The sequence below is a fragment of the Phragmites australis genome, chromosome 5 (genome assembly GCF_958298935.1).
Source record: "Phragmites australis chromosome 5, lpPhrAust1.1, whole genome shotgun sequence".
NCBI lineage: Eukaryota > Viridiplantae > Streptophyta > Magnoliopsida > Poales > Poaceae > Phragmites > Phragmites australis.
In genome coordinates, this window is record NC_084925.1 from 40,107,349 (window position 1) to 40,133,832 (window position 26,484).

The 26,484-nt window shown below is 45.8% G+C and overlaps 3 protein-coding genes and 2 pseudogenes across 3 annotated transcripts; 2 read left to right on the forward strand and 3 right to left on the reverse strand.

The window, feature by feature from the left end:
- Positions 1–238: 238 nt before the first annotated feature.
- LOC133919652 (uncharacterized) lies at positions 239–3,427 on the reverse strand (annotated as a pseudogene).
- A 1,961-nt stretch (positions 3,428–5,388) lies between these two features.
- Positions 5,389–7,152, reverse strand: LOC133919653 (pentatricopeptide repeat-containing protein At1g77360, mitochondrial-like). The gene has a single exon (XM_062364107.1). The coding sequence runs from the start codon at positions 7,071–7,073 to the stop codon at positions 5,610–5,612; it is 1,464 nt and encodes a 487-aa protein (XP_062220091.1). The 5' UTR covers positions 7,074–7,152; the 3' UTR covers positions 5,389–5,609.
- Positions 7,153–7,511: 359 nt separating this feature from the next.
- On the forward strand, positions 7,512–9,819 carry LOC133918059 (uncharacterized protein At1g26090, chloroplastic-like; annotated as a pseudogene).
- Positions 9,820–15,090: 5,271 nt separating this feature from the next.
- Positions 15,091–15,464, forward strand: LOC133918060 (17.8 kDa heat shock protein-like). The gene is made up of 2 exons (XM_062361825.1): positions 15,091–15,144; positions 15,207–15,464. The coding sequence occupies exons 1-2, from the start codon at positions 15,091–15,093 to the stop codon at positions 15,462–15,464; spliced, it is 312 nt and encodes a 103-aa protein (XP_062217809.1).
- A 2,724-nt stretch (positions 15,465–18,188) lies between these two features.
- LOC133917681 (uncharacterized) lies at positions 18,189–19,236 on the reverse strand. Its single transcript, XM_062361555.1, has one exon. The coding sequence runs from the start codon at positions 18,911–18,913 to the stop codon at positions 18,506–18,508; it is 408 nt and encodes a 135-aa protein (XP_062217539.1). The 5' UTR covers positions 18,914–19,236; the 3' UTR covers positions 18,189–18,505.
- Between the last annotated feature and the right edge of the window lie 7,248 nt (positions 19,237–26,484).

Genomic DNA, 26,484 nt, shown 5'->3' on the forward strand with positions numbered 1-26,484 from the left:
GACGCCATGGCATCAGACACGGTTAGACCATCTCCAACCATATTCCATTCATTTCGTTCACTTTTCGATTCTCTTTTCCGTTCATATTCCCTTTATTTTCTCTCATCTCTAACAGCTTCCTTCGAGAGGAATCGCGAAGAGAAAGAAAAGATAATCCCGTCCTGAAAGAAATAACCTTGAGAATTCCTTCATAACGGAAACCGTGAAGGAAAACCGTTGGAATGCAGCAGGAACGAAAATATCTTCACGACGGGAATCTAGGCCCTGAAGGAAGTCCTTGGCCATGGTCTTAGGCGTGCGGTCGTCTGACCCTCGGCTTACGTGATAGAAGAATCTCGAGTATCATACCCCGTGATGCGAGAAGTAGGTGCAAAGAATCACGTTCTCCTCTTGTACTTTAACTTCCTTCCTGTCAAGGTAAGGCAATTGTTAACTTCTGAACTTTGATGTTACCTGGATCCAAGCCGCGCAAAAAGCCAGATTGCGGTGTATCATGTACCGATGATCAGATTATTCAAATCACAAAGGATGATACTGTTAATGCTCAATGCTTTCCTAAGTTTTAATTCCTAAATGACTCGGTAGTTTACTGCCTGGTGAGGCCTAATAACATTTTTAGGTTTTTTTGTTTTTGTTTTTAAGGAATTTTTGGTGAGTCTGTCCCTCAACACTTTTATTCTTTGACATTCTGTGAACTTCATTCTTCTAAAATACAATCTATGATTAGCTACAACAAACATGCCACTGGAACAGAAAAGGAGTTCACAGAATAGAAGAGAAAGAAAATACAGAAATGAATTAGAAGAAGCATACCATGGTGGGAAGATCTGAACTCTGTTTCCTACAAGAAGATCCACCTTGTCACATATCTTTGGACTAAAGATAATGGTCCTTTTAGTTCTGCTTTCATCCATGGTGTGGTCTGTTAAGGCTTTGCTTGTAACGGTAAACCGCATGAAACACAAGCACCATGAAGACATGACCGTCGCAAAATGCTGGGAAACATTTGTGTTCACATAAAATTCAGTTAATTAGAACTTCGTCTCAAACTAACAAAGGATACATTTGGCTTGATAATAAAAGAAAAAAAAAACTCTAGCTGCAACGCAATATTTTCAACTTTCATTTTGTAGCACCGCGTAATTGGCCAATTCAGAAAGAGCAGTTAACCCCATAAGTCATCCAACAGGCATGAATTTTGCATAAAGCACATGTTCTTCTCGGAAAATGTTAGTTCAACTTAGTAGCATGAAAAGGAAAATGTTAACAAAATAAAGCAGACAAGAGTTTTTGAAAGATGGACCACAGACATTACTCGTTTCCTGGAACAAGCAGCGGCAGACTGTTAGCTTTCCTTCCAATGACCTTGACATAATCTGAACACTAATTCCCTTTGAATCACTTGCAAATATGAAGTTTCACTACCTCTGAAATACTTATATATGAAAAGAAAAAGCCTATTCCAAAGCATATAAGACATACTAACTGCTACAACTAGCACAACCATACAAGTTCATAATAAGGACCAACTAAAAAACATTGTTCTCTATTATACTGTCTCAAGAACTCAGCATGCCTATCTTTCTCAATCTGCATAATCTATTGCATCCTTCCATGATAACCAGCCCTGTCACAGAGCAAAACAAATAAAATAAGCATAATTTCTGACACATTTAAATGGTCATTTCGAAAAGAATTGTCAGGAATTCAGGATTGATATACCCAGTTGATATCATTGGAAGCATGGTACCCTCCATGTTTGTTGGATTGAAAACTTCTTGGAATAGGTCAGCCATAGTTTGCCGCCTCACATCTTTGTTCACCAGCAAGTAGTTTTGAATAACCTCCTATTCCAGGATAAAAAGGACCATGCTGAATAGTCCAACTGAGCAAATGACTAATAAATTGGCTGTGTTAACAAACATACTTCCTCCTCACTAAATGTTCCGTCGATTACTTGCTCCAATGGTCCTCACTGTCAAGACTCCTCTCACCTAGAATAGCTAGTGTTTTCTTCCCAGAAGCTGGGGGTTTTGGCTTCCAATCTTTAGCTCTGACATGCTGATGCAACTGCATTGAAATATTCAGAGGCAAGCTAATTGTTGTATAATATCCCCAAATAATGAAACAACACCACAAGAAACACACCCGATGCTGTTCCGACAGAAGAGCCACTTCTATCCTGTAGGTCTTCTAGAAGTTCAGCAACTGAAATATTTGCTTTCTTGGTGGGATGGGCAAACTCTGATGGAAGATCTTCAGTTTCTTACTTGATGATTCCCAACAGTTCAGTCTTCAAAGTTTGTGAAGCTTTAGTTGGTGGCACCCCAGATGGAACTTCTTGCTCCCTAATTGCGATATTCGGTGCGTGTTGGTGCAGCTGCTTTGGAATATTCAGAGGCAAGGTAAATTGTTGTATAAGAACTCCAAATAATGAAACAACACGAGAATCGAGAAGACACACGGAAGATGGTGTCCCGACAGAAGAGCTACTTCTACCCTGTAGATCTTCTAGAAGCTCCGAAACTGAAGTATTTGCTTTCTTGGTTGGAAGGGTAGACTCTAGTGGCAAATCTTCAGTTTCTTCCTCGATATTTTCGAACCATTCAGTTACCACAGTTTCAGAAGCTTTAGTTGGTGGCACTCCAGATGTACCTTCTTGCTCCCTAATGCACAAGTTTTCAGTCTTCACATCTAATGGAACAAAAATATATCCATGTATTGAGAATCTAGGCTTCTTCTCACTTTTCCTCCCTGCATTAGTGGACAAAGAGAGGAGGGGCCATATGAATATATTCACCAGGGATAGTTTAACATACCAATACCAAAGTCCTCCTTTGCTCATAAGGAGGAGCAGAAACCTACATTATCTGTCTAACAAAAGATGCAGTAAATTTTAAGCGGAGATACGATAACATACTTCTGCTTGTTCCAGAAGAAAGGAATGAGGCGCTAAGAGGATCTTTATGCACATACGCCAACTCATCATCTTCTTCCAGACCTTCATTCTGCTATCCTGCTCTCCTTGTTCTGAAGCTGCAAATGCTAATGGGGGTCTTGTTGGCGCAAGAATATCCTGCTGACATGCAATGAGAGACGAAGGCACATGTTCAGCAAGCATCTGTATGCTTCTACAAGCGGCATTCTTGCTAATAGAGCTGCATCGAACGATGATAGCTCAGAAGAAATTCGGTTGAACGAACCCCACAAAAAATTTGAAAATAAACTGCATCCGCACCTTAATTCGGTACCAAAAATGGTGCCAACTGAGATCAATCAATCCTGCGCGCTGAAGAGGAAAAATAACCTAATCGAGCGATGAATGGATGGGTGAGTTGGATTCGCAGGGTGGCACAACGCAGCACACAAGTCCGCAACTGAGAGATAGAGAGAGAGGTTTGGATTTGATTGAAAACAAGGGAATCCATCCAAGCGATCTAGGCGTACTTACCAACAAAGAAACCGGGCCGGGGTAGGAGCGGCGGCCAGTGCCTGAGAGTGGAGGCTCCGCTGTGTAACCGTTACGCTTCACGTACCTATTACCTTTATTTTCTTTTACTTATGATTTAAAATTTTGATATGATTTTCAATAAACATGTTTAACTATCACTTTTATAACTACCTCTTGGTAAAAATTAGATGATGTCAAAGTATTTCTCATAACAAATTCACTACTATTATTTTTATATGCTAAATCCTAATAATTTTATGTATATTAATAATCAAAAAAATTAAAATTTAATTATACACATTCTATGATGATATTTATTTAAAAATAAAGAAAATATAACGCAACTGATGGATTGGAGATGCGGAGGAAAGATTGTTTCACGGGAACGAAGGCCATGTGCAATGGCGGTGAGCTTGGGGGCAGCTGCCCGCTTTTCCATGCCACCGTGGAACTCGTAGCTAGCGCTTGGGGAAGAATCGCCTCACATTATGTTATTTACTAGAAACCACGCACATGTTCTATTGAAATCAATATAACTAAGAAGCTAAAAAAATTTATAAAAAATAATAATTAAAAAAATAATAATTTGAGAATGTATCGGATAAATAGAAGGAAATAATAGTGTGTTAATACTTTTAAAATTGATTGAACATTTTTAAATAATTGACAATGGAGGAGATGAGAAATTAACTTTAATTACGGATTGTTTGATCGTGCAAGATATACGATAGAAATTTTCGAATCTATTATAACTCGTTTATTTTATAAAAATATTAAAAAAACATCCCACAAACTCGGTCAGCAAGCAGATTTTGCTGTGTGTTAAAAGGAAAATCTTTTGCCAATAGCTAAGGCTATTTCCACGGCAAAGCTTGGCGAAACGGCTTGACTTGGCCACGAATGCTCGGCGACCCGGAGCCTGGGGCCTGACGCGAAGGCGAAAGCCAAGGTAAGAGACTAGTCGTGAGCGATGGCAGCGTTTCATGGGTGGAGTCAGTTCAACCGGGTTCGACCCCGTCCCGCACATTCACTATTAAGATCTCCAATGAAAGTCCGGATAAAAGGAGCCCGTTGTAAAAAAAAAAAAAAAAAAAAAAAAAAAAAAAAAAAAGACCAGTCGCGCCGGCCGGGTGCGGGCGGTTGCAGCGTCAAGCGGTCCGGCGCTCAGCCGCTCACCCGTGCCACCAATGCTGGTACCTAGCTTACACTCAGCACGGCACCGCCGGCGCACGGCCATGCCTCCACAACCGCAACGCGAGGACGCCCGTGGTAACTAGCCCAACAAGTTCGCAGCCACAAAAGTGACAAAACAGTGCCCGTGACGACAACAAAACGGAAGCAGGCAGTGACACACGAAGTAGCACAGCTTCATACTAGAGAACTGTAACGCCATTCAAGCCCAAAATGCTTCAAACTCTGAAATATTGCACTGAAGAAATGCACTGTCAAGGCTGCCGTACTGACATACTGAATATCACTATCACTCTCTGCTAAATTGTACCGGTAAAATGCAGCCAGCACTCGTACTTCCCGGCATGTGCATTGTCAATTTAATGTTATATTGCCCAATATTAACTTTCCTGCAAATTATAATCATCAGGTGGCACACCACCAGTAGTTCCTCCATTGCTTAAAGGTTCCTTCTTATGAACCAAGCAACAACGCAGCAATACATTAGAAAGTAGTTTATGCACAAGTTGGCTAAACTCCATTTCCCGGATGAAACTTAATAATAACATTTGCATTTTCAAACACTGTATCATCAAATCTAACTAGACTCGACTTCTTGCTAACTGATGGCCCTTTCCAGTCAGCAAAACGTCATTTTCTCATAAAAGATTCATTGAAAAGTCATGTCAAAGATCATGCCGTATCCAAAAGGACAAGAGAAAACTCAAAATAAAGAGAAAAACTAAAATCTCTAAGGAAGAAACGAATGCACCAAAAGAGAGGACATGTTAGGAGGTTGAAGTCTTAAGATACTAAACATCCTCACATGGTATGTTACATTGTACACAGTACACCTAAATTTTAGAAATTGCACTGGAAATAAACTTCCACAGATAAGCGCTCGCTGCAAAAAAGTCACCATGAAGCTGTGAAGAAACGATCTCACTTGTCTCCAATCCTGTTGACCCATATAAGAGAGCTCAACAGACTAGTGTGCCTTCCATTTCCTAAGTAGGTGATCGTGGATCTCTCCTTTCTTAATCTTCTGCAGGCACTGCTTCAGCTTCGACAGCGTTGACGAGCTTAACTTGATACCCCGATCGATCATGTCTTCTGCAAACTTGCACGCCTCAGGTAGTCTATCATCCTTCAGCTTTGATACAAGCATGTTCCCACTCTCCTCCAGTGGAGGCAGGTTATTCGCTACCATGCAGTTCCACACCTTGATCCCCATCTCCCAATCACGTGTATCCAAGAACATGCGAAGTGAAAGTGTACAGTTTGCCTCATTTGGCCAACACTCATTCTTGACCATCTCGCTAAAGATCGCCGCTGCCTCCCGGAGCTTCCTCCCCTTGAGCAAAAACTGGAGGACTACATTGTATGTGTCAGCATCAGGGAACACTCCATTGAAGGCCATGTCGTCCAGATACTCCACTATAACCTCGGCATGCCCGAGAGTGCCCTGCAGCATGATCATTGTATTGTACATTTCCATATCTGGGACGAACCCCCGACATCCGACAAAGTCATTCCAAAGCATCATTGCACCATGCAATTCACGCGCCTCAAGGTGTGCGGCGAGAGCAGCACGGAAGAACTTCTCTCCCGGTGAACACCCGTGGTGGCTTAAGACAACCAGATACTCCATTGCTTCCGGTAACGCCGTGGAGGGGCCACTTGAAACAAGCGTAGTGAGGAAGGAGTCATAGGCAGGCACGTTGGCTGGATCAAAGCCGATGGCGCGCACCATTTCGTCGAACACCTCGCGTGCAACCCGCGGGTCAGCGGCAGCCTCACAGCCCTCAAGGAGGATGGCGTAGGAATCAGCGTCCGGGCGAGTGCCGGCCTCGGCGCGCGCCACTGGGATCGCGGCGCGGGCGTCGTCGAGGCGGTTGGCGCGGCAGAGCGCGGAGAGGAGCGAGTTGAGCGCGGGCGTGTTGCGTTCCATGCCGTAGCGCGGCATCTCCACAAACGCTTTGAGCGGGGAGCTGCCGGGGCAGGCCGCCATGGAGGAGAACACGGAGGCGAAGGTGGCGAGAGAGAGCAGGCGCTGGGAATGCATGGAGCCGACGGTTTCCCACATGGGATCGAAGAGGCGGTTTTTGCCGAGGATGTCGACGACGAGGTTCCATGAGTAGGGGGAGTGGTTGTGGCCGAGGTGCCGGTGGCCCGCCCAGCGGAAGAAGGCGACGGCCGCGCGCGGATGCGCGTAGGAGAAGCGGAGGACCTGCTCGACGTCGGCGGTGGTGACGCGGACGTCGGCGTCGTCGAGCGCGGCGTCCACGTCGGGGGCGGCGGAGCCCAGGATCTCGCAGAGGAGGCGGATCTTAGGGGGTAGGTCGAGCGCGTCCTTGTAGGTGGGGAACGCCGGGGCCGACGGGTCGCGGGCGCGCTTCGCTGCCGGGGAGGTTGCAGCGTCGGACGGCCTCTTCGCCCGGTGGTCGGACATCGCGGCGGGGTTCGGTGGTCGGTGGGATCGGGGAGAGGCAGCAAAGGTGGGGGTTTTGTTGTGTTTGTGTCCGTGAGTCCTATCCTTTCCAACCTTAAGCGAAAAATTACGTGTATATTTTTAAGTTGATCAATTTTTAATAATATGTTTAAAATTGATTATATATTCTATAAAGACTAGTTTATAATAAAATTTTTATTGAGTAAGAGAGGTGAAAGATAAATTTTGTTACAAACTGATCTTTGTGGAATATATTATCAAAAAATAATCAACGTCGGATATATTATAAAAAAATAATCAACTTTAATACATATAATCAAATTTCCTATTATAATCAAATTTCCCATTAAACAGCTACAGCGAGAGAGACCAAGCAAATACCTAGCCGGAGCCTCGCGAAATCCAACGAGCTCACGAGGGAAACCGAGGAGACGGAGAATGGCGCCGTCCTTGGTTGTCTCGGCAAGGCAGGCCCTCGTTGTCGCCCACCGAGAGGACGCAGACGTCGCATGGAAATTATCAGTTCTAATGGCGCCAGTCCGCCTTCGAAGCTGTTGACCTTCCTCGGTAAGGACGGCCCCAGCAAGACCACCGTGGCCGCTGTCGCCGCCCAGGTGAGAGCTTATTTTCTCCGGGAATCGTCGTCATCGTTATGTTGATGGAAAATTGTAGTTTTTGTGTGACCTTTCGATTTGCTGCGGCGTTGATGACCTTAAAAATGAAGCTGAATATATTGTAAAACTGCTAGTCAGGGTCATATTAGAGTGTGGTTTTAGATTATGTTATATGAATCATCTCCCCACTATGTTGGTTCATGAAAGAATTATTCTTCTCCATGTTGCAGTATTATGTAAGTGAAGGCTTCCAGACATGCCTGGTTATACAGTCTCAGGATCCTACTGCGGAGCAATTGATGGGCTGTAAGATTGGGAATTCGCTTACCGAGTGCGCTGCCAATCTATCGATGATAAAGCTGGAGGCTAGTAAAGTAAAATACTTGAACGTGATCTTGTGTCATGTATATGTCTTGAAGTTGACAGGATTTTTTTTCTTATTTAATCATCGATGCTACTTGAGCCCCTTGACCGATTGAAGAAGGTAGATGCCCAAGTCAATTTTACTCAAGAGTCCTTGGAGGGGTAGGTGATTAAGTTAGCTATAATACTACTGATGAGGACGAAACATTCATTTTAGCTGCTGTTTTTCATAGGATAGACTGTAGAAGAGGAGCTTGGAGTTTTACTCGAATGGATTCGATCTGTTTAGTCTTGGTTCTTCAGAAACTCCTTAACTTCTTTTTATCTGGAGGGAGTAGTTCACAATCGGAATTTTATGTGGTTATGTATGATTGCAACAATACAGAGGAAGTTCTGCGGCTGATAGATACTACTGACAGAGCAAGGTATAGGTTCACCTTGCTTGGTCATAACCTTAACTTCAGTCAGGATCCTAAACTTATGTATTGTGCTATACAAAAGACAGGTCTTATTTAGATATGTGAGGGAACTACCTGAGAATACTGACCTAGGAAGACTGGCTTATCCTTCATTACTGAAACTAGTATATGACGCTGCAAGGACAAATGGTAAAATTAGTGACGGGAGATTGAGTACAGAGATATGGAATGAAATCGAACAACTTCTTGAGGTAAAATTTTCCTGTTTAATTTATTTTTGTATTAACCCAGTGCATACATATTCTGATATTAGCTAATAGTTGCTAAATTTTGTAGAGAATCTCAGTTTGGTTTGCAGATCCCTCAAAACTTGCCTGCTTCCTTATGGGGGATCCTAGGAGATCAATCTCTGTATCCTCTGCATTACGATTCTGGGGTTGCACCACACAAGCTGGCGGTCAAATATGTGGGGCGTTTGGTTATACTGAAGACCCTTCTGAAATGCACCAAGAAGTTGCTCAGAAATTCTTGCCGTTGTCTTTCTCGTTTCTTCCGTTTCTCTCAAATGATTCTTCTGCAGAGGGCAGAGCACTAAGTTCATTGAGCCAAAACACAAAGGAGCAATTGAGAACTACGTCTGCTCGGGTGTATCCTTCAGTTAGTTTTGATTCTGTACAGAAATTGGTAACCCTTTTCATGTCAGGCTTTGATAAGTCTGAATCAAACTATATCAAGTAAGACAGTTGATCTCTCTTGAATCTGTTGTATATACTACTAGTCAAAACTAATTTGGTTATATAGCCTGCAATTAAATTTCTGGTAGTTTTACTTATCCAGAGATTCTGATGTCTGATTGTAAAGTTACAATACATCAAAATGAAATGTGAGGAGTACTCTACTTTAATCAGTGTAAATTGCTTTAGGTCTGTAGGTCACAAGTAACCAGTTACTTGTGACTGCAATGTCAAATGAAATGGGTAGCATGGTGTTAAATAGATTTTTCATGTGATAACCCTCTTGCATCCTATATGCATTTTTGGAACACTCGACTAATTGTCATTTGAAGGTGTTCTTAAGACAATCTTTTGTGTTAGACAATGTTGTGCAAAATCTCTGTTAACTTTATATGAGACTGTCATAATTGATTTAATCAGGTTGATGTTTATTCATGCTGATGCCGAGAATTTACTGATCTGTTGTTTTGTCTGAAAATTGCAGTATAGGGGTGGATCAAAATTGTTGATCGAAACCGGAAACCAGAGACGCGTCATAAAATTGCCACCGGCGATGCATCGAAAGGTTGGGGGTACCAAGTTAGTTGATATGACCCTTATTGTAAGCATCTGGTAGTAGACTCGCAGGCATCGACTGCGCTTTGAGTCCCCCACTTCAGATCGGCATCATGAGAACTAGGATGAATTGGATGTCCTAGAAGACTAAATTGTGTGTAGTAGTAGTAGTTATTGTTTGTTTTAAGCAAGTGAAACTGAACGATACAACTCTTTCGAAGACAGAGTCACACAATAAAATTTTGCAACTTCTGCACTGCTTGCGCCATCAGGAAAGAACGGCGTTCTACTGAACTTCTCACGCGCTCAGCCTGGATCGATCCATAAGAGCCGTTGCTCCCAGGTCTTTTCACTAGGGGTGCATCACGGCCGTGAAAAATTTTTAGGCGATCCGTCTTCCCCAAGCCCCGCCCGACTGACCTGTTATTTCTCAGCTCAAGATCAAACAGTTCATGCATGTCCCTCATCGTCTTGCTTAGCACGTCCCGCCGGCCGGGCCTTCGTGGCCGGGCTTCTTTCTTAACGCTATTTCTTGCAACTCTTTGCAGCATGTCATGTGAGTTTGAGCAGTATATATGTCATGTTTTCAGCTACTTCATTGGATCACTGATGCAGACAAGGAAAACGCGACTTTGGACGAATGCATACAGCTAGAGAGCTAGACGAAGGAACACACATATTTCGATCATCATACGTCAAGAATTTTTCCATTTTTGGTTCCCTCTCCATAGACCGTGTTTGAGCTTGAAACTTCTCATGGCGTTTTTCCATCGTGCTCCCCGTCTCTGTGAAGGTTTTCAGAATTTATGGTCGCGATTTGGTTCGGGAATGAAGTTACGTACCGATCAACCCGGTTTCAAAACGTCTCCTTTTTCTTTCTCCTTCCATACGTTGAGTTTACAACTGAAAATTCGTACAGTGCTTCGAAACTTTGTGATTTGTTTCAGACCTTTTCGTTGCGATTTGGGTGGGAAATTAACGAAAATACGAGGTGAGGGGTGGTCGGCATTTCACTCCAAACTTCTCCTTTTAGTTCTGCTGCCACAGATTGGATTTGCGAATGAAACTTTGTACCCAGATTCGAAATTGTGTCATACATTCCTGTGATTTGTTTCGGATTTTTTGGTCGCGATTTGGTCGGAAAATTAATGAAAACACGAGGTGAGAGTCCTGATCTAGGGCATGGCGCCCTGCACCTATTATTTGCAGGCTATTAGATCGGCGACACCTGTCCTCTTTACCAACAAAAATTAACTGCTTTTGGAAGCTAATCTGACTGCTACGGAACATTCGCGCCATCGCCGACTCCGCACCGATGAGGGCGTCGTGGGATCATCTGTTCTTTGACTCTGCGCCGTCACGTGTCGCGGATCATCTTTCTTCGACTCTGCGTCAACGCGGGATCGTCCTAGTCTCAGTAAGCAAGCCGAGACGTTCTCCTTTTCCTCTGCTTCATTCATACTCCATAACGTGAAGACATGACAGATATCACATCCAATCTCCCATCTTTACCAGGTCTGTTAATCTTTAGATCTAAGAGTTACATGCCTAGCCAACCATCAATCTACTACCTAGCATATAACAGGGACACAATTATGTCTTCTAATTGAGATGCCACTTATTTGTGTTGTGTCGTAGATGGTGATATGGGAAACCATAAGGACTCAAGATGACAGTAAGAAGATGGAGCCGGTGGTTGGCATAGAATTTGATAGTGAAGATATAGCATATGGATTCTATAATGCTTATGTAGGACAATGTGGCTTCGGTATAAGAAAGTATTGGCATGACCCATCCAAATCAACAGAAGTGATTCGAACAAAGAAGTTTGTTTGCTCAAAGTAAGGATTCAATAAGAAGAATCCATCGGAGGCAAAGCAGAGAAATCGATCGGATACAAGAGTTGGTTGTATGACAAACATGACTATCAAAATCAATTCGAGTAGAAAATATCTTATTAGCAGTTTTTGAAGCATGACACAATCACGAACTTGTATCACCAAACAAGCGTAATTTGTTGTGTTTGCAGAGAAGGATAATAGAGGCACAAAAAGCTCAGATTGACATATTGAATGATTCAGGTGTCAGACCCAAATCTGGACATGAGGTGTGCCTTAACTTAACTCAAAAGGATTATCGAAATTATTTGCGCTCAAAGTGTATGCAATCAATCCAAGAAGGAGACACCGGTGCTATTCTTCAGTACTTGCAGGATAAGAAAATGGAGAATCTATTCTTAATTTATGCAATTCAAGTCGATGAAGATGAGATGATGACTAATATATTTTGGGCAGATGCAAGGTCAGTCCTAGACTATAATTATTTTAGAGATATGATATGTTTTGACACAATATATAGAACAAACAGTTATGGAAAACCATTTGCTCCTTTTGTTCGTGTCAATCATCACAACAGTAATTTTTGGTTGTGCACTATTGTATGATGAAACAACTGCTACATTTGAGTAGTTGTTTCAAACTTTTAAGAGAGCAATGTCTCGAAAGGAACCAAAGACAATACTAACTGACCAATGTGCTGCCATTATCAATGTAGTTGAGACGGTTTCCCCTGATTCAACACATCGCCTTTGTATATGGCATATGTACCAAAATGCTACTATACATTTGAGCTATATTTTCTAGGGTTCCAAAAAAATTCAATTTTTTTTGGAAAGTGTGTTTTTTTATTATGAGGATGAATTCATCGTAGCTTGGAACGAGATGATAGAGAGGTACAAGTTGAAAGATAATGAGTGGTTTAGTAAATTATTTCAAAATAAGGAGAAGTGGGCTTTGGTTTATGGTCGACATGCATTTTGTGCAGATATGAAATCCACACAAAGAAGTGTGGGCCTCAATGCATTACTGAAAAGATATTTGCACATTCGTCTTAATTTATTGGATTTCTTCAATCATTTTGAGAAAGCGGTGGATGATAGAAGGTTTGCAGAATTGGAGGGTGACTTTAATGCAAGCCAAATAGTTCCTAAGGTGCCACAGGTGCAGATGTTAGTACAAGCTTCAAAAGCATATCCACCTACAATGTTTGAGATATTTCGAGGAGAATTTGATATAGTGGTGGGATGTTGTGCATATAATAATGGCCAGGACGCATCTAGTCACCAATACAAAGTTATTGATACCGGTATACAAGGACAATAGTCATTCTTGATGGAATTTGTTCGTGATGGAGCAAAAGTGTCATGTTCTTGCAAAAAGTTCAAGTTCTACGTAATTGCTGAACATAGGACAATCGTCAAACCAGTATGACCAAATGCATATGAAAATGGTATCATTCTACTGAAAAATTGAATATTATCATGTCCAAGTTCTTTATCCTGACGGTAATCTTGTATTTTATTATTCTTGTAGGCCTCCCTTTTCCCATAGAGTCATTTGCAAGATAGGAATCTATAAAGCTTTATCCAACTTCTTTATTCTTCTTGGACTTCATATATATCATTCAGAAAAATTCTATGCTCTCATTTTGGAATGGAGTTTGATATAGTGGTTTTCTGTTAAAATAAGTTGAACTAAAACGTGATCAATTTCATGCTCTATTATTTCATTATTTTGATTAAATATTCGATATGTAATCCGATGAGGACTTCACTATAGATTTCTTATCTTTTGAGGGAAGACAACATAACACTACAAGTTCCAGAGACCGAGTCTGAAATAGTTCAGAGAATGCTTTTGTACATATACACAAACAAGACAACTACATGCACAAATAATCAAGCGGAATGCTTTTGTACATATACACACAAGACAACTATATGCCCAAATAATCAAGCGCTTGTTAGATCCATTTTGTTCCATGCTAGTATGCTGGAGCTACAATGATCGAGCAATGTGCATTTAGAAACCATCTTCATGTTTCCCACATCATCGTGCTCCAATGTATACAGCCACATGCTACACAAGGATCAAGCTCAATCTCTCTCAAGTTCTCTGCTAATCCAAGTACCATCAACAGAGCAGGTCATCAAGATCTCTCGATGGAGCATCATTCCCGCGGCGACATTTTCGTCGCTCTCACACCAGCTGCAACGTCAATCGGCCGCTCCGCCCACATCTCGCAGCGAGTACGAAGCAACAGAGGACGGACGACGGCACAAAGTTGAAGAACGGATGATCCTGTGACATGTGTGACAGTGCAGAGTCGACAAAGACGCGAAGTATTTGGCACCGGCGCGTATGTTCCGTAACAATCAGATTAGCTTCCAAAAGCAGTTAATTTTTGTTGGCAAAGAGAACATGTGTTGCCAATCTATTGGCCCTGCAAATAATAGATGCAGGGTGTCCGGCTTTGGGTTGCAAAATTCTCTTTTTTTAGCTCTCCTTCCACAGAAATTGAATTTGTGACTGAAATTTTGTACCGTTGTCATCCATACTTGTAGCTTTTTTGGAGGTTTTTTAGTCGCGATTTAGTAGGGAAATTAAGGAAAACACGAGGTAGGGGTGGTCGGCATTTCAAATACCGTCCAATCCTAGTTCAGACTAGGGATGGAATCGGATCGAATATGTATGGAATCGAATTCGAATAGTATAATTTATCATATTTTAATCCGAATGCGAATACGAATCCGGATATTCTCGAATACGAATACGAATCGGATAGTTCGAATACGAATCCGCATTCGGATATCTACTCGATCTTCGAAATTCAGGTCGGAAATTTAAATTTTTGAAAAAATTTGACTGAAATTTGATAAATTCGACTGAAATTTGTTCTAATTTGATTGGGCCAGAATTTTAGAAATTTTGTTCAAAATTCATGTTGAAAATTTAAATTTTTGATAAAATTTAACTGAAATTTGACTAAAATTTGTTCCAATTTGATTAGGTTGGAATTTCGTTCATATCTGAAATTTCTAAAACTTTAGAAAAATTTGGTTCTCTGGTTGACGAATACGGATACGAATCGGATATATCTCGAATTCGGATATCCACATTTGAATCCGAATCTCGAAAACGAATTCGAATATATCCATTTTAATATCCATTTCAGAAACGAATACGGATACAGATATCCATATTCATATTTTAACAGATACGAAATCGGATAATTCGGATTCCCTATCATCCATTTTCACCCCTAGTCCAAACTCCAGATATATATCTTTCACCAATCTGCGATTTATCTTTTTTATTTCTCTCTACACAAATTGTTTTCTAGTCTGAAATTTCGTGCGGTGATTCACTACTAAACTCCCCACATCTATGAGTTTTTCCATAATTTTTTCGTGGTGATTTGATCCGTCAAACAAGAGGAAGCTCGTCACTGGTCAGCAATCCAACACAAACACTCCAGCAAGAAGAAAACCGGCATGTCGTTGGCGCTGTCTCGCACGCTGCTCGACAGGTTCTTCCCCGACGATGGAGTCGGTGACGCCCGGCCGCCGATGGACTGGAATGAGACGTCCCGGGGCTGACCAAGGAGCAGGTGGCCGTCGAGCTGGTGGACGGCCTGATCCTGCGCGAACGCGGCCGCAAACAGGAGTACGACGCCAAGGACGGCGCGGCGGGTCACGAGGAGCAGGAGGACCGCGACGGCGCCGTGAGGTGGCACTGCAGGGAGAGGCCCGGCAGGCGGGCGTTGGCGACGCAGTTAAGAAGCGGCAGCACGGCGGCAACAAGCCAGTGTGCTGCAGGTTCTGGCCCTGACGCGACGCGACGCGACGAGGCCGACCGCCAGACGTGAGCCGGTGCATGTGTGCCACATACACAGACGTGATTCGGTAAAAAAAATTTAAACACGCGAAATACAACTCGAAATTCGATACTTGTGTTGGAATCCGACTCGAATTCAGAGTGTCTGATTTGATAAATAAATTTAGACACAGATATTTAGATAACACTGGTGCCTACAGGTAAACGCATGGTCTTTTTGGTGGCCTCTGCAAAGTTGCATCATTGCATGGTGTGGTGCGTGCGTTCGCGTCAATGTAAAAAATAGGTGGATTCGTGCGCTTGCTCGTACAGTAGTTGTGAACTGAATCTCTTTCAATTGCTTTGTGAGCTGTGACTTGTAAATTCTTTTGCTTCATTTCATCCTTTGTAGCAAAATTCAGGTTTGTGGTTTGAGGTTTCTGTTTCCACGATCAGTTTGCCAATTTTGTTTCGGTTCTAATGTCGAAAGCAGAATCACGTATGATTACTGATCGAGGAGGACGGCTGGAGGCGTGAATGTCTGAAGGATAGGTAGGTGCAACATTGAACGCTGTTCTTCAGTTGCTTTCCATCTGCGGCACTGGCTCCGGACGTTTCGTCTGCAGGCTTCGGCCTGGGAGCCCCATCCTGCAAGATTTGGGCAGCCCGTCGTACTGGCGACTGGCGTGACAGTGAGACGGTTGGCGATGACGCCATGCGAGATCCTTCATCAGGGTGGTGGCGCCATCGTTTTCCCACGAATTATTTGCTCCTTGGCCATTTCGCCACTGCCGAAGTGACCACATGTATATGGTCACTGTCCACTGGTGAATACGCGCTGTCGAGCTTACCTTAATTTCAATGCATACTCCGAAAAATCGTAGCTGCAGGCACAATCAGAGTTTGAACACTTTTTTTTTTCATTTTTAAAGATAGAGCACAGTGCATTTCTCGAGGATAATAGTATCAGCTGGCATATCAAAATCGTTTTATAACTTGGCTGTAGATAATTTAGTTTGCTCCCACGAAACTACAATTCAAGTTGAAGCATGTCGGGAAAAAGTTATAGCATTGTGCTAATGGGTCCCGGGCGTTGGATGGCTTGCTTGACCTTGAATCCCAACAAACATTCAGACCAGAACGCATAATGGGTAGTTCCACCGGAATTATTCTGTCAACTGATTCGTCCCGTTTAAGTCAAGCTCCTCCCTTTTGGTGCAAAAAAAATAAACAAGAAGAAGATGATGATAGAGGACTACGAAACTTGAGCTGTCGTTCGGTTTAATCGGCGTATGGCCACTTGGTTTTTAAGGGGTTCAGATTTGAGATTAGAATGGCCGGCTTGTGAGGTAGTGCTATCCCATTCAGACACGGGTAGAGGCGAACGTGTTATTTCTGCGACTGATCAGTGTACTAACTAACCTCGACAATCGAGCCACAGTGATCAAGAACTCTCAAAGCAATTTTGCAGGGTATTACAACTAGTAGCTCAGTTAGGCTAAAAAAAACTAGTAGCTCAGTTGGATGAGAGCGTTAATATACATCTAGATTGTTAGGTATATGGGCTACCTTATTATATTAAAGGAGAATTTCAAATAAATCATAAATGCTTAACTAATTAGAGATGCGTGTATCTTTTAGTCTCATCTTACTAAGTAGAGGTGGAAGAAAATTAATTTAAAAGGAATTGTCTTCTCCACCCTCTTTAACATGTGTGGATGAGAGGATTAAGAAAACACACGTGCACTCGTTCGTCTCGTCGAGCCGAGGCAAAGGACACACATGCGTGAATGGTCTGATAAAATTGAGTCCAGTAGCTTGCGTAGGTGCAACTTTCTTTTGCAGTTTTATTCTTTTGTTACGTGGACAAACAGATATATATGAAAATCATGTTGGTTAAAAAATCCGATCATGACACATCTCAATCACGCAATTCTCTCTATATATATCTACTGGGCGCCGCTACAAAAGTTACACACAATTAGGTTTTTTCCCATTTCTCTTTTCTGCATCGCCACATATAGTCTGTCCTGTCTCGTTACACCGGCGTGCACTGACAATCGGAAAAGCCAACACTCTTGAGCAAACAACACTAGAGCGAGAATTGCAGGTCTCCAAAACCTATCACTCTTAAGATCATGCACTGGAAGAGGATGGATAAGATTTTTTTTTTAAGAAACGATCAGTGCAACTGCTTATGATCTGGTTCCTCTACATCATCATGATGTGCTTTCTCTATATCCTTTTTCATTGTCGTCTGCTACATCACTATCACAAAAGACCTCTGTATCTCACGTTGCCGATGGGTACATTCACTATAATTTATCTTATTCGTCATGTTTGTTTTACTGTTACTTTTGTGTTAGAATATATTATAAAAATATATGTTTAAAATAGACTCTTGTAGTATAATAATATTAGTCGATTTATTTATGCTCATGTTATATTTAAGAGTTAAATTAAATCTAAAAGTGCGCTTGATCCCACATGGCTCACCTACGTTTTTTTAAGTTCCTTTCAATGTTAATTTAGATGCATATTTTTCTAATATAAAACTTCTTAGTTCCTTCTAATGTGATCTAGTTTTTTTTTTAAGTATTACAACTAGAATTAGCCTAGACTTATCTCATTTTATGTACGCAACACTGTCCGCCAAATACAAGAGCCATCGATCAACTACAGTTTTATCATTGTTAACTCTCGTAGTCTATCCGGAAAAAAAAAAAGTCAGTCTCGTGTCCTCCGATCCCTGTAACAAAGTGATGTGAAAAAGAAATACGATTCCTGCTACTCCTTGGTTTTTTTACTAGTATATTCGAAATGAGAAAACAAGCACAAGAACAAAAAATAAAGTAATGCTGAAGCAAACAACACTAGAGCGAGAACTGTCGGAGAGGCGCGCCAAATTCTGAAGAAAAGCAAGCTAAGCTTGGATAAAATTATACAGTACATGGTACTCACTAATCACTACACAAGGCAAAGGATAGAGAAAAATAGAGACGTATTATTACCAAGGAGGAGAAGAGGAAACAGGAAAACAGAGCAGCGGTATGAAAACCATGTACACTCGTAGTGAAAAAGAGTGCTCCTTAGCTAATACCCTCCGGCGTTTGCCGCCAGCTTGACGGACGCCGGCAGCGGGCTGCGCAGCGGCGACCGCGGGGGCGGCGGCTGCGCTAGCCGGCGGCCCTCGGCGTCGTAGTAGATGACCCCGGAGAAGTCCAGCGGCTGGCACCGCCCCCCCATCATTATCTCCTTCCTCCACACCCCGTCCTCGTCCTCCGCCGCCTTCCTCCTCCTCTTCGACTTGGACGACGCCGACGCCGACGAGAGCGCCTTCTTCGCGCCGCCCCCGCCTAGGAACGGCACGACGGCGCGCGACGATAAGGACGCCGCGAGCCCCTGCCGCGGGCGCAGGTGCAGCCGCCGCGCCGCCCGCGACAGCCGCCGCGCGCACGTGCCCATCAGCGCCGCCACCGCCTGCGCAAGGCTCACCCCCATCGTCCTCCTCTCCCTCTCCCCGTCTTGTTGCTCCGTTCTTGGAAAGGCTTCTCGCTCGCGCTTCCCTGCCCGCCGCTGCGCACGCCGGTTCGCGGGTATTTGTAGCGCCGAACGGGTGGGAGAGTCAGACGTGCCGGTCGGGACGGCTGGATTAATTAACCAACTAATCACTCAGTCATTACGATCCATCCGAGTAGGTGCCTGCTTGAGTGATCTGATTAATTAGTTTTTTGGCCTGTGGTGGGCTGGGCAACCATGGATGGCAAGAATGGACACTTGTGCCGGTGGCGCGATAAGACCACCGGTCTCCTAGCGAATTTGCGCCTGAGATCACACACGTTTCTGCGAGCGAATTGAAGAGGTGATGGCGACGGAGGCGGTTACAGACACGGGTGACGTTGTTACTTATATGGAGATTGATTTTTAGTGGGTTTTACGTGTCAGTGGCAACATACGCGTACAATTATGTTAGATGATGTCTTCGATGATGATAGGTTACGCTTGTGAATAAAGGAAACTACGTATAATACATGGCCATTTTGGTATATGCGTGTTGGTGGTGGTTGGATTGAGTGTGATTACGCCCCTAAACCATATGACCTTGTTGGTTGATTAAAAGCTCGGAGAAGACGGTCGAAAGGAAAGTGTGATTAATATGAAAGAGATGCTTGATCAAGATCTCACTGTATGTATCTCCAAAAGATTTGCCCTTCGAAGATTGCGAGCGTACATAATAATTTGACGGGAACTTTCATGGCAACTGTGAGGAATTCGATTACGTGCCTGTATGTTTAGGTGCACTGTATTACATACCTATATATTCTTTGGGTTGTGTATATCTTGCTCGTGCAGAAGTTGAAAGCAAACTCTTATTTGATTACATCTTCCTCTTATAATGATAAGAGTTGATAAAAATTCTATTATTGAAAAAGTCATTTGCTTGAAGTATGAGTATCTATAACTGTAATTACCATGTACGTTATTCCTCTCCAGCAACCAAAGAAGAAGAAGCGTGCTAATGCATAGCTCGATTGAATCAACTATGGAAGTATGGAATCCGTCAAGTAGAACCGCCGGATCAATATACAATTGACTGCCTATTGGAACAAGAAAACTTGGCCCCAATTTCGGTACAGCGTCAGGAAGCCAAAGTTGATCAGACGGAGTCCAGTCAGCCGTGCATGAACCGATGTTCTCACGTCAAGTAGAACGTGGTAGACGCACCCGACCATCTCTTTCCGCACACATGAGCACCGGAAAAAAGAACTCGCGCACCATCGCGGATCAGTGGTAAACGAGATCTACCAATCCACGCAGATTTTTGAGCGCGGCCGGCCGATCATGCTTTCGATCTCCATCGATCTCCTCCCGGAAACGGGACAACAGGACAAGAACGCGTGCTAGCGCTAGTGCGCCGTGGCCAGAGCCACCACCACATGCATGTGTTGCGACTTGCGGCTGTGAACTCGTGGCCTGTGCCGCTGTGCGTGCGGCCGCGCGGAAAGCGTGGTGAGAGAGAGCGTACGCCAGATCCGGTTGTGCCGCGCCTGCGCTGCCATGCCCTGGCTGCGCACTACGTGTGCGGCCCCGGCCATAGCCGGGGCATGGGTGCTCGGCGTCCGCAGTCCACTTGGAGCCCGAAAGTTGCCTGCATGCCGGAGGATCATTTCGCCGGCAGCTTCCGATTCGAACGAGTGCGCTGGTGGTGGAGGAATGATCTGGTCCACTAGCGCTTATCGCGCTCGCATCTTGATCCTTCAGGGGATCATTTTGAAGCCGATGATCATTTCGGCTGGCTGTGAAGTGAAGCACCTTCGGCTTGAAATTTCCACTAGCGCTGATTGATTGTACGAGTAGAAATTCTGCAAACGGAAGCAGAATTCTTGGCGCAAGTGTCAATTTCGTTTCCACTTGCTACTTGCTGGGATGCCACTGGACACAAATGCACTAGCTAGTTGTGTGCATTATTGATGTACCGCTGAACTTGGTGAAGTACGTGGTGGCGAGTGAGTAGTGACAGCGCTGTGGCTTGCGCCAACTCCACTTGCATGAAGTGCGGTGTTTTATCCTGATTGCACTAGCACCCCCTGGAACATGAAGGCAGGAAGCACACAAGGGTAAAAGATATTTTGGGCTTAAATTGCAGCTGTCGATCGATGCGAGGTGAACTCCGGTGCACTCTTTTATAATAAAAAGCTACTAATCTTAAAGCAAAACACAGCGAGGGCAAAATTATACTGAAGTACTAGTAAGTACTACTATTAACGAGGGGGAGAGAGAGAGGATTTGCCGTTAGTTATTTCTGATTTAGTGCATCTCCTCTTATCACCCAGCAACCAATTCGGAGAAGACGTTTTGCCTCCCGACGGCAACACATTGGACATGGTGCCCCATCATAATTGGAGTATAAGTTATTTGCATGATAACTTCTAGGAAAACTACATGATGAGCAAACATGATGGTTTATTTTAACACTAAATAATAATATAATAGATATGTTTGATGTGATCTGGTAGTTATGAGATAATGCTAGACTCATGCAAAATTTAGTGATCAGCTCATTATTATTATAAATATCTAACGGTCTAGATTAAAAAAAAAGTATATATCAAATACAATTAATAAATACTTAAATTCAGAATTAAAAATTATAAAAAATATTAGCAGTTTGTTTGCCATACGATTTAAAAAGTAAAATGTCCAAATAAAGAATCCAAATAAAATATAATAAATAACAAAAAAAATTAATTTTAATTAAATATTATTATAATAAATAGTACAACGAGACTAACCACCTACTAACGTGAGACACCCAATTATATATATTCGGCAGAGAGCACCGTCGTAACCTACAGCAGTAGCTTAGATGACTTTAGTGCCATGCTCCAGCTTGCAGTTGTTCTCATCTAGGGCTCACCTCCAAAAGCATGTCCACGAAGAACCTTATTGTAGGAACGAGATGGACGACTAGAGTGGTATGAATAGGCACGTCACAAATTTTTTACGAAATCGATAATATTCTCCTATTTGAATCACCTAATGCACCTCAAAACTCAAACGAAAGTAAAAATAGAGAGAAGTTTTAACAAGAGAAAATTGAGGCAACACGACTCCACAGATGGTATATGAACCATAGGTTCTATTTGAGATCAATCCATGTGTCTTAGCACTTAAAAGATCACAACTTGTAAAGAAACAAGAAAAGATAAACATCGAGCAACAAAACTATCCAAATTGATTGTATAGAGGCAAAGGAATTTAAGATCCCATCACACAAATGTGTGTATGTGAATTTTATACCTCTCACAACAAGAAAAATGACCTCACGAGGTGTTGAAATTTCAGCCTAAAAACCAAAATAAAAAATCAAAATCAGAAACTAAAAAATTTGCAAACTTGCAAGGGAACCAATAGAGAGAAACTAGAAGGAGAGTGTCGGTGTAAAGGATAGTAGGGTCCTCTTGCGGGTGGATCCACTTTGGTAAGATATCGGCAGGTGTCGCGTGTCACGTTTTGTCCCGAACCATGGCCGCCCTGCATGACCAGCCTACAACCATGCAACCAGGCCCTCCGACCAGGCTCCGCGACCAGTCACTAGTTCACAGGAGCAAACCCCGCGACTAGTCCCCTCTGGTCGCGGGGCAGGTATGTGTCCGAACAGTCTAAATCACAATAAATGTTTTTCACTCGAGTATTTTCCTTCCCCAGGTCCTCTTTCGGGTCATCCAAAGTATGGCTGGCGCAGAGCTACCGTGTCCCGTCCCGTAGCATTAAAAGCTACGAGACGGTCTAACGAGCGTGGCAGGAGGTCTTTTTGTAGGTGCGCAGGAGGCGCGTGGGACGGGACAAGGTAGTCTAGGCGACCGGGCGGTGGAGCGATGTTGTCGGAGAGTGAACTCCTGTCGCAGGGATCCCGAGAGACCCCTTTTTAGAGATTCGGCCGGGGGGATGATCCTAGAAAAGCTTGCACGGGAAATGAGCGGAAAAGGAAATAAAATGCGATGGCTTGCGGGGACACCGGGTTTTTGGACAGGTTCGGGCCGCGCGGAGGCGTAACACCCTACTCCTGTATGAGTGTTATATCTATCCTTGAAGGAGATCCTTCAAGGGTATATCTGGTTCTCGAGGGAGAGCTGTTTACAAAGAGCAGGAGGCTCTTATGTTCTAGCTAGCTGGTTTCTTGATTGTCTTGTGATCGGGGGTGGTGATTTCTTGTTCTTCGACTGACCTCTTGTTTTTCTCTTGTCCTCCTCTTTTTTGTTGTTCGTCTCTCCGTCCTCTCTAGCGTCCTCCTTCCTTTCCTTTTATAGATGCGCCGACCTCGACATATCCTGAATGGGAAAGAGGGGATGCCAATGCCCAGGTGCCACGGAGAAAGGCCTAATCATCTCATTTTGGCGAAGTGACAGGGGCGGTGGAGGAAGGCGGCGCGCATTCGACCACTAGCCGCTGCGGAAGCTTCGGGGTGCCACAAAAAAAAAGGCCCACCGGACAGCCTCAGAGGTGCCCGGTGCGCCCACTCTGTCTTGTTCTCCTGCCAGGGCAGGGTGGCAGGCCGAGTGCTTCGATTCTGGTAACGTTATCCCGAGGTGCGCAAGTGGAAACGGGACGGGACCCGTGCATTTAATGAACCCACGCCCCCCAGCCAGGGCATGGCCGGGTCTGACACTGGGGCGTGGGCAGCCGAGAATGTCAGGATGTCAGAATGCCAGGCCACGCGCGCCTATTAAATGCGGCATCGGGCCCTTGACTGGATGACACTCTGGCGACGGGGCCCTTTGAGTCTTTGAACGATCTTGCGCGAACCTTCTGGGGACCGAGTCCCCGGGGGCTGCCACGTGCAGCCCCGAGCACTATTTCCCGAGCATCTTGGGGGGACCTTCGGGGCACCGAGTCCTCGGGGGCTGCCACGTGCAGCCCCGAGCACCCTCTCCCGAGTACTTCAGTGAGACCTTCGGGGCACCGAGTCCTCGCGGGCCGCCACGTGCAGCCCCGAGCACCCTCTCCCGAGTACTTGAGTGAGACCTTCGGGGCACCGAGTCCTCGCGGGCTGCCACGTGCAGCCCCGAGCACCCTCTCCCGAGCACTTTAGAGGGACCTTCGGGGCACCGAGTCCTCGGGGGCTGCCACGCGCAGCCCCGAGCACCCTCTCCCGAGTCTCTGCTTTTACCTTGCAGGGTGGTGATATGTGGTGGGCGGCCGGTTTGGCCTCGGGACTTAGGGACCCCTGGTTCTAAATACACCGACAGTAGCCCCCGGGCCCGTTTGGCAGCCGATGGGACAGAGACTGCGAATGGGCCCTTCGTCGCGACCGAGGTCAAGGCGGGCCGAATGCCACGCGGCAAGCTTTCCGGAGGTGGCCCCTGCGGTTTCTAGACATCAAGCAGACCCCAACGGGCAAATGAGTGGACGCGTGTCCATACAACTTCCGAGGGGTGTGATAATCATACGGGCGGCCCGTGCGGTTGCCGCGCGGGAGCAAAAACTCCTTGATGACATCCGCGCGGGAGCCGCGCGGGAACTTGAAGACGCCGCCCGCCTGGCCGAGGCGTCGAGGCGGCAGGCTGCCGATGCCCTTGCCAGGATGGGGCAGGCGCAGGTGAGGGAGGCGGCGGTCACGTCCCGGGAGCGGCTTGCAGAGGAGCGGCAGGCCGAGCTGGCCCGCCGAGAGGGCGCGGTCGAGAAGACGCGCGCCGACCTCCAGCGCTGGGAAGACGACCTCCAGAGGATCAGAGGAGAAATCAAGCGCTGGGAAGAAGACGTCTCCATCCGGGAAGTGGACAACGCGCTGTCTGCGTCTGACCTCGGAGCCCGGGAGGACTCGGTGGTCCAGCAGGAGGAGGCGCTGGCCCGGCGGGAGAGTGAGCTGAGTCGCCGGGAAGGCGAGCTGAGTCGCCGGGAAGGCGAGGCAGCTGCCGCGGCGGCCGCCGCGGCTACCAGGGCGGAAGAGAATGCGAAACACGAGGCGGAACTGACCGCCCGTGAACAAGCCCTGTCCGAGGTGGTGGCCAAGGCGAAGCAGGATGCTGCCCCTGCCGCAGCTGGCGGTTCTTCTGGTCCGGCCGGGGACCAGGGACTTGAGGCACAGCTGCGGGTCGCCAAGGAGAAGCTCGAGGCGGCCTTCGTCTCGCGGGTTAACCTGGTGCAGATGCTGGAGGATATACTCCGGCGGATGCGACGGGCCATGGAGAAAGGCGGCCTTGGGCGGCTTGTCGGCGACACGAAGGGCGACGGCCCCGCACGGCAAGTGCTGGAGCTGCAGCAAGTCTGCGAGCGCCTCGAGACCCTGCCCTGGGCAGTCCAGGAGCTCGCTGCCCGGGAGGGACGTGGCCTGGCTCATGCCGTGGCTGAGCATGTCCTGGCCTGCTACCGAAGCAGGGACCCGAACTTCCCGCTGGAGCCGGCGCGGGAGGGAGTGGTCGAGGCTGAGGAGGAGGCCGCCCGGGCAGCGGTTAGTAGTACCGCCTCTGTGGTGGCGGCTGGCTTCAGGCGGGAGGTGCCGCCACCGCCAGCCCCCGGGGACGACTCAGAAGACTCAGCCGACGCCTCTGCCGCAGACTAGGCCGTCGGCGCCCTTATCTTTTTTGTTGCAGATGTAGGAGTGAACCTTTAGAAAAAGCTTTGTCCAGGTCTTGTGAATATAATGGCAGCTTTTCCTTGGGCTCGAAACTCCAATTTCTTTGTACGCTTAATGTTTCCTCCGGCGCTCTGCCTGGAAGTCCCGAGGAGTACTCAGTCGGGCCGCTCCCGACCTTCCCATCCCCGAGAAACGAAATAGTTGTGGTCGCTGGTGTTGGCGCAGCCAGCCTTCGAGCTCTCGCGAGTCCGTACTGCCTAGCTTAAGAAACAAAGACACAGACTCCCTGCTCGGGAGATAGAACGGCCCTGCCCGGAACACGCCGTGCCCAGTGAACACCTTTTCACTTTGCGACCACTCAGCCGGTAGAAGGGAGACGCGTGCGAGCGAGAATGTGACCAAGAGTCCTCGCGGTTCGGTGGTGCCCGGGCTCAAAAAAGGGCCGGACCGAGTACTGACAGCCTGCCCCCAAGGCCTGAGCTCCGGACTACTCGAGCAGCTCGAGTGATAGGATTACCCAGGGCACCTGAGGACTCGGTAGTGCTCGGGGTCCTTAAGAGCGGACCGACCACCACGACCACCACGAAGGGCTTCGGTCGAACGTTATCGCACGCACGGTACTCCTTTCTACGAACCGCTCTGTCGTTCTAGAAAAAGGCCGACACACGGCAGGGTTTGTTCACGGGCCAGGAGACCACCTCACCGAGCAGATTAAAGTGCGAGAGCCCCCGAGAATGACTCGGGAACATAAAGTTACTGAAAGCAGATTTGTTTGAATATAACCACTCACCGGGCAGCCGTCGGCCTTCCGGCCAGCCGACCCAGAAGGGGTTGATTCCGAGCCCGGGGGCCCGGGAACTTGATCCTTTCAACGGAGCGCCCGACCGCCCATGGGCATACGAGGCTCCTAGGGTCGGGTGATCTCGACCACCCAAGCCTAGGCGGTAGGACCACCCGAAGAACCCTGGGGGCCGACCAGAGACCGGGGCATTGA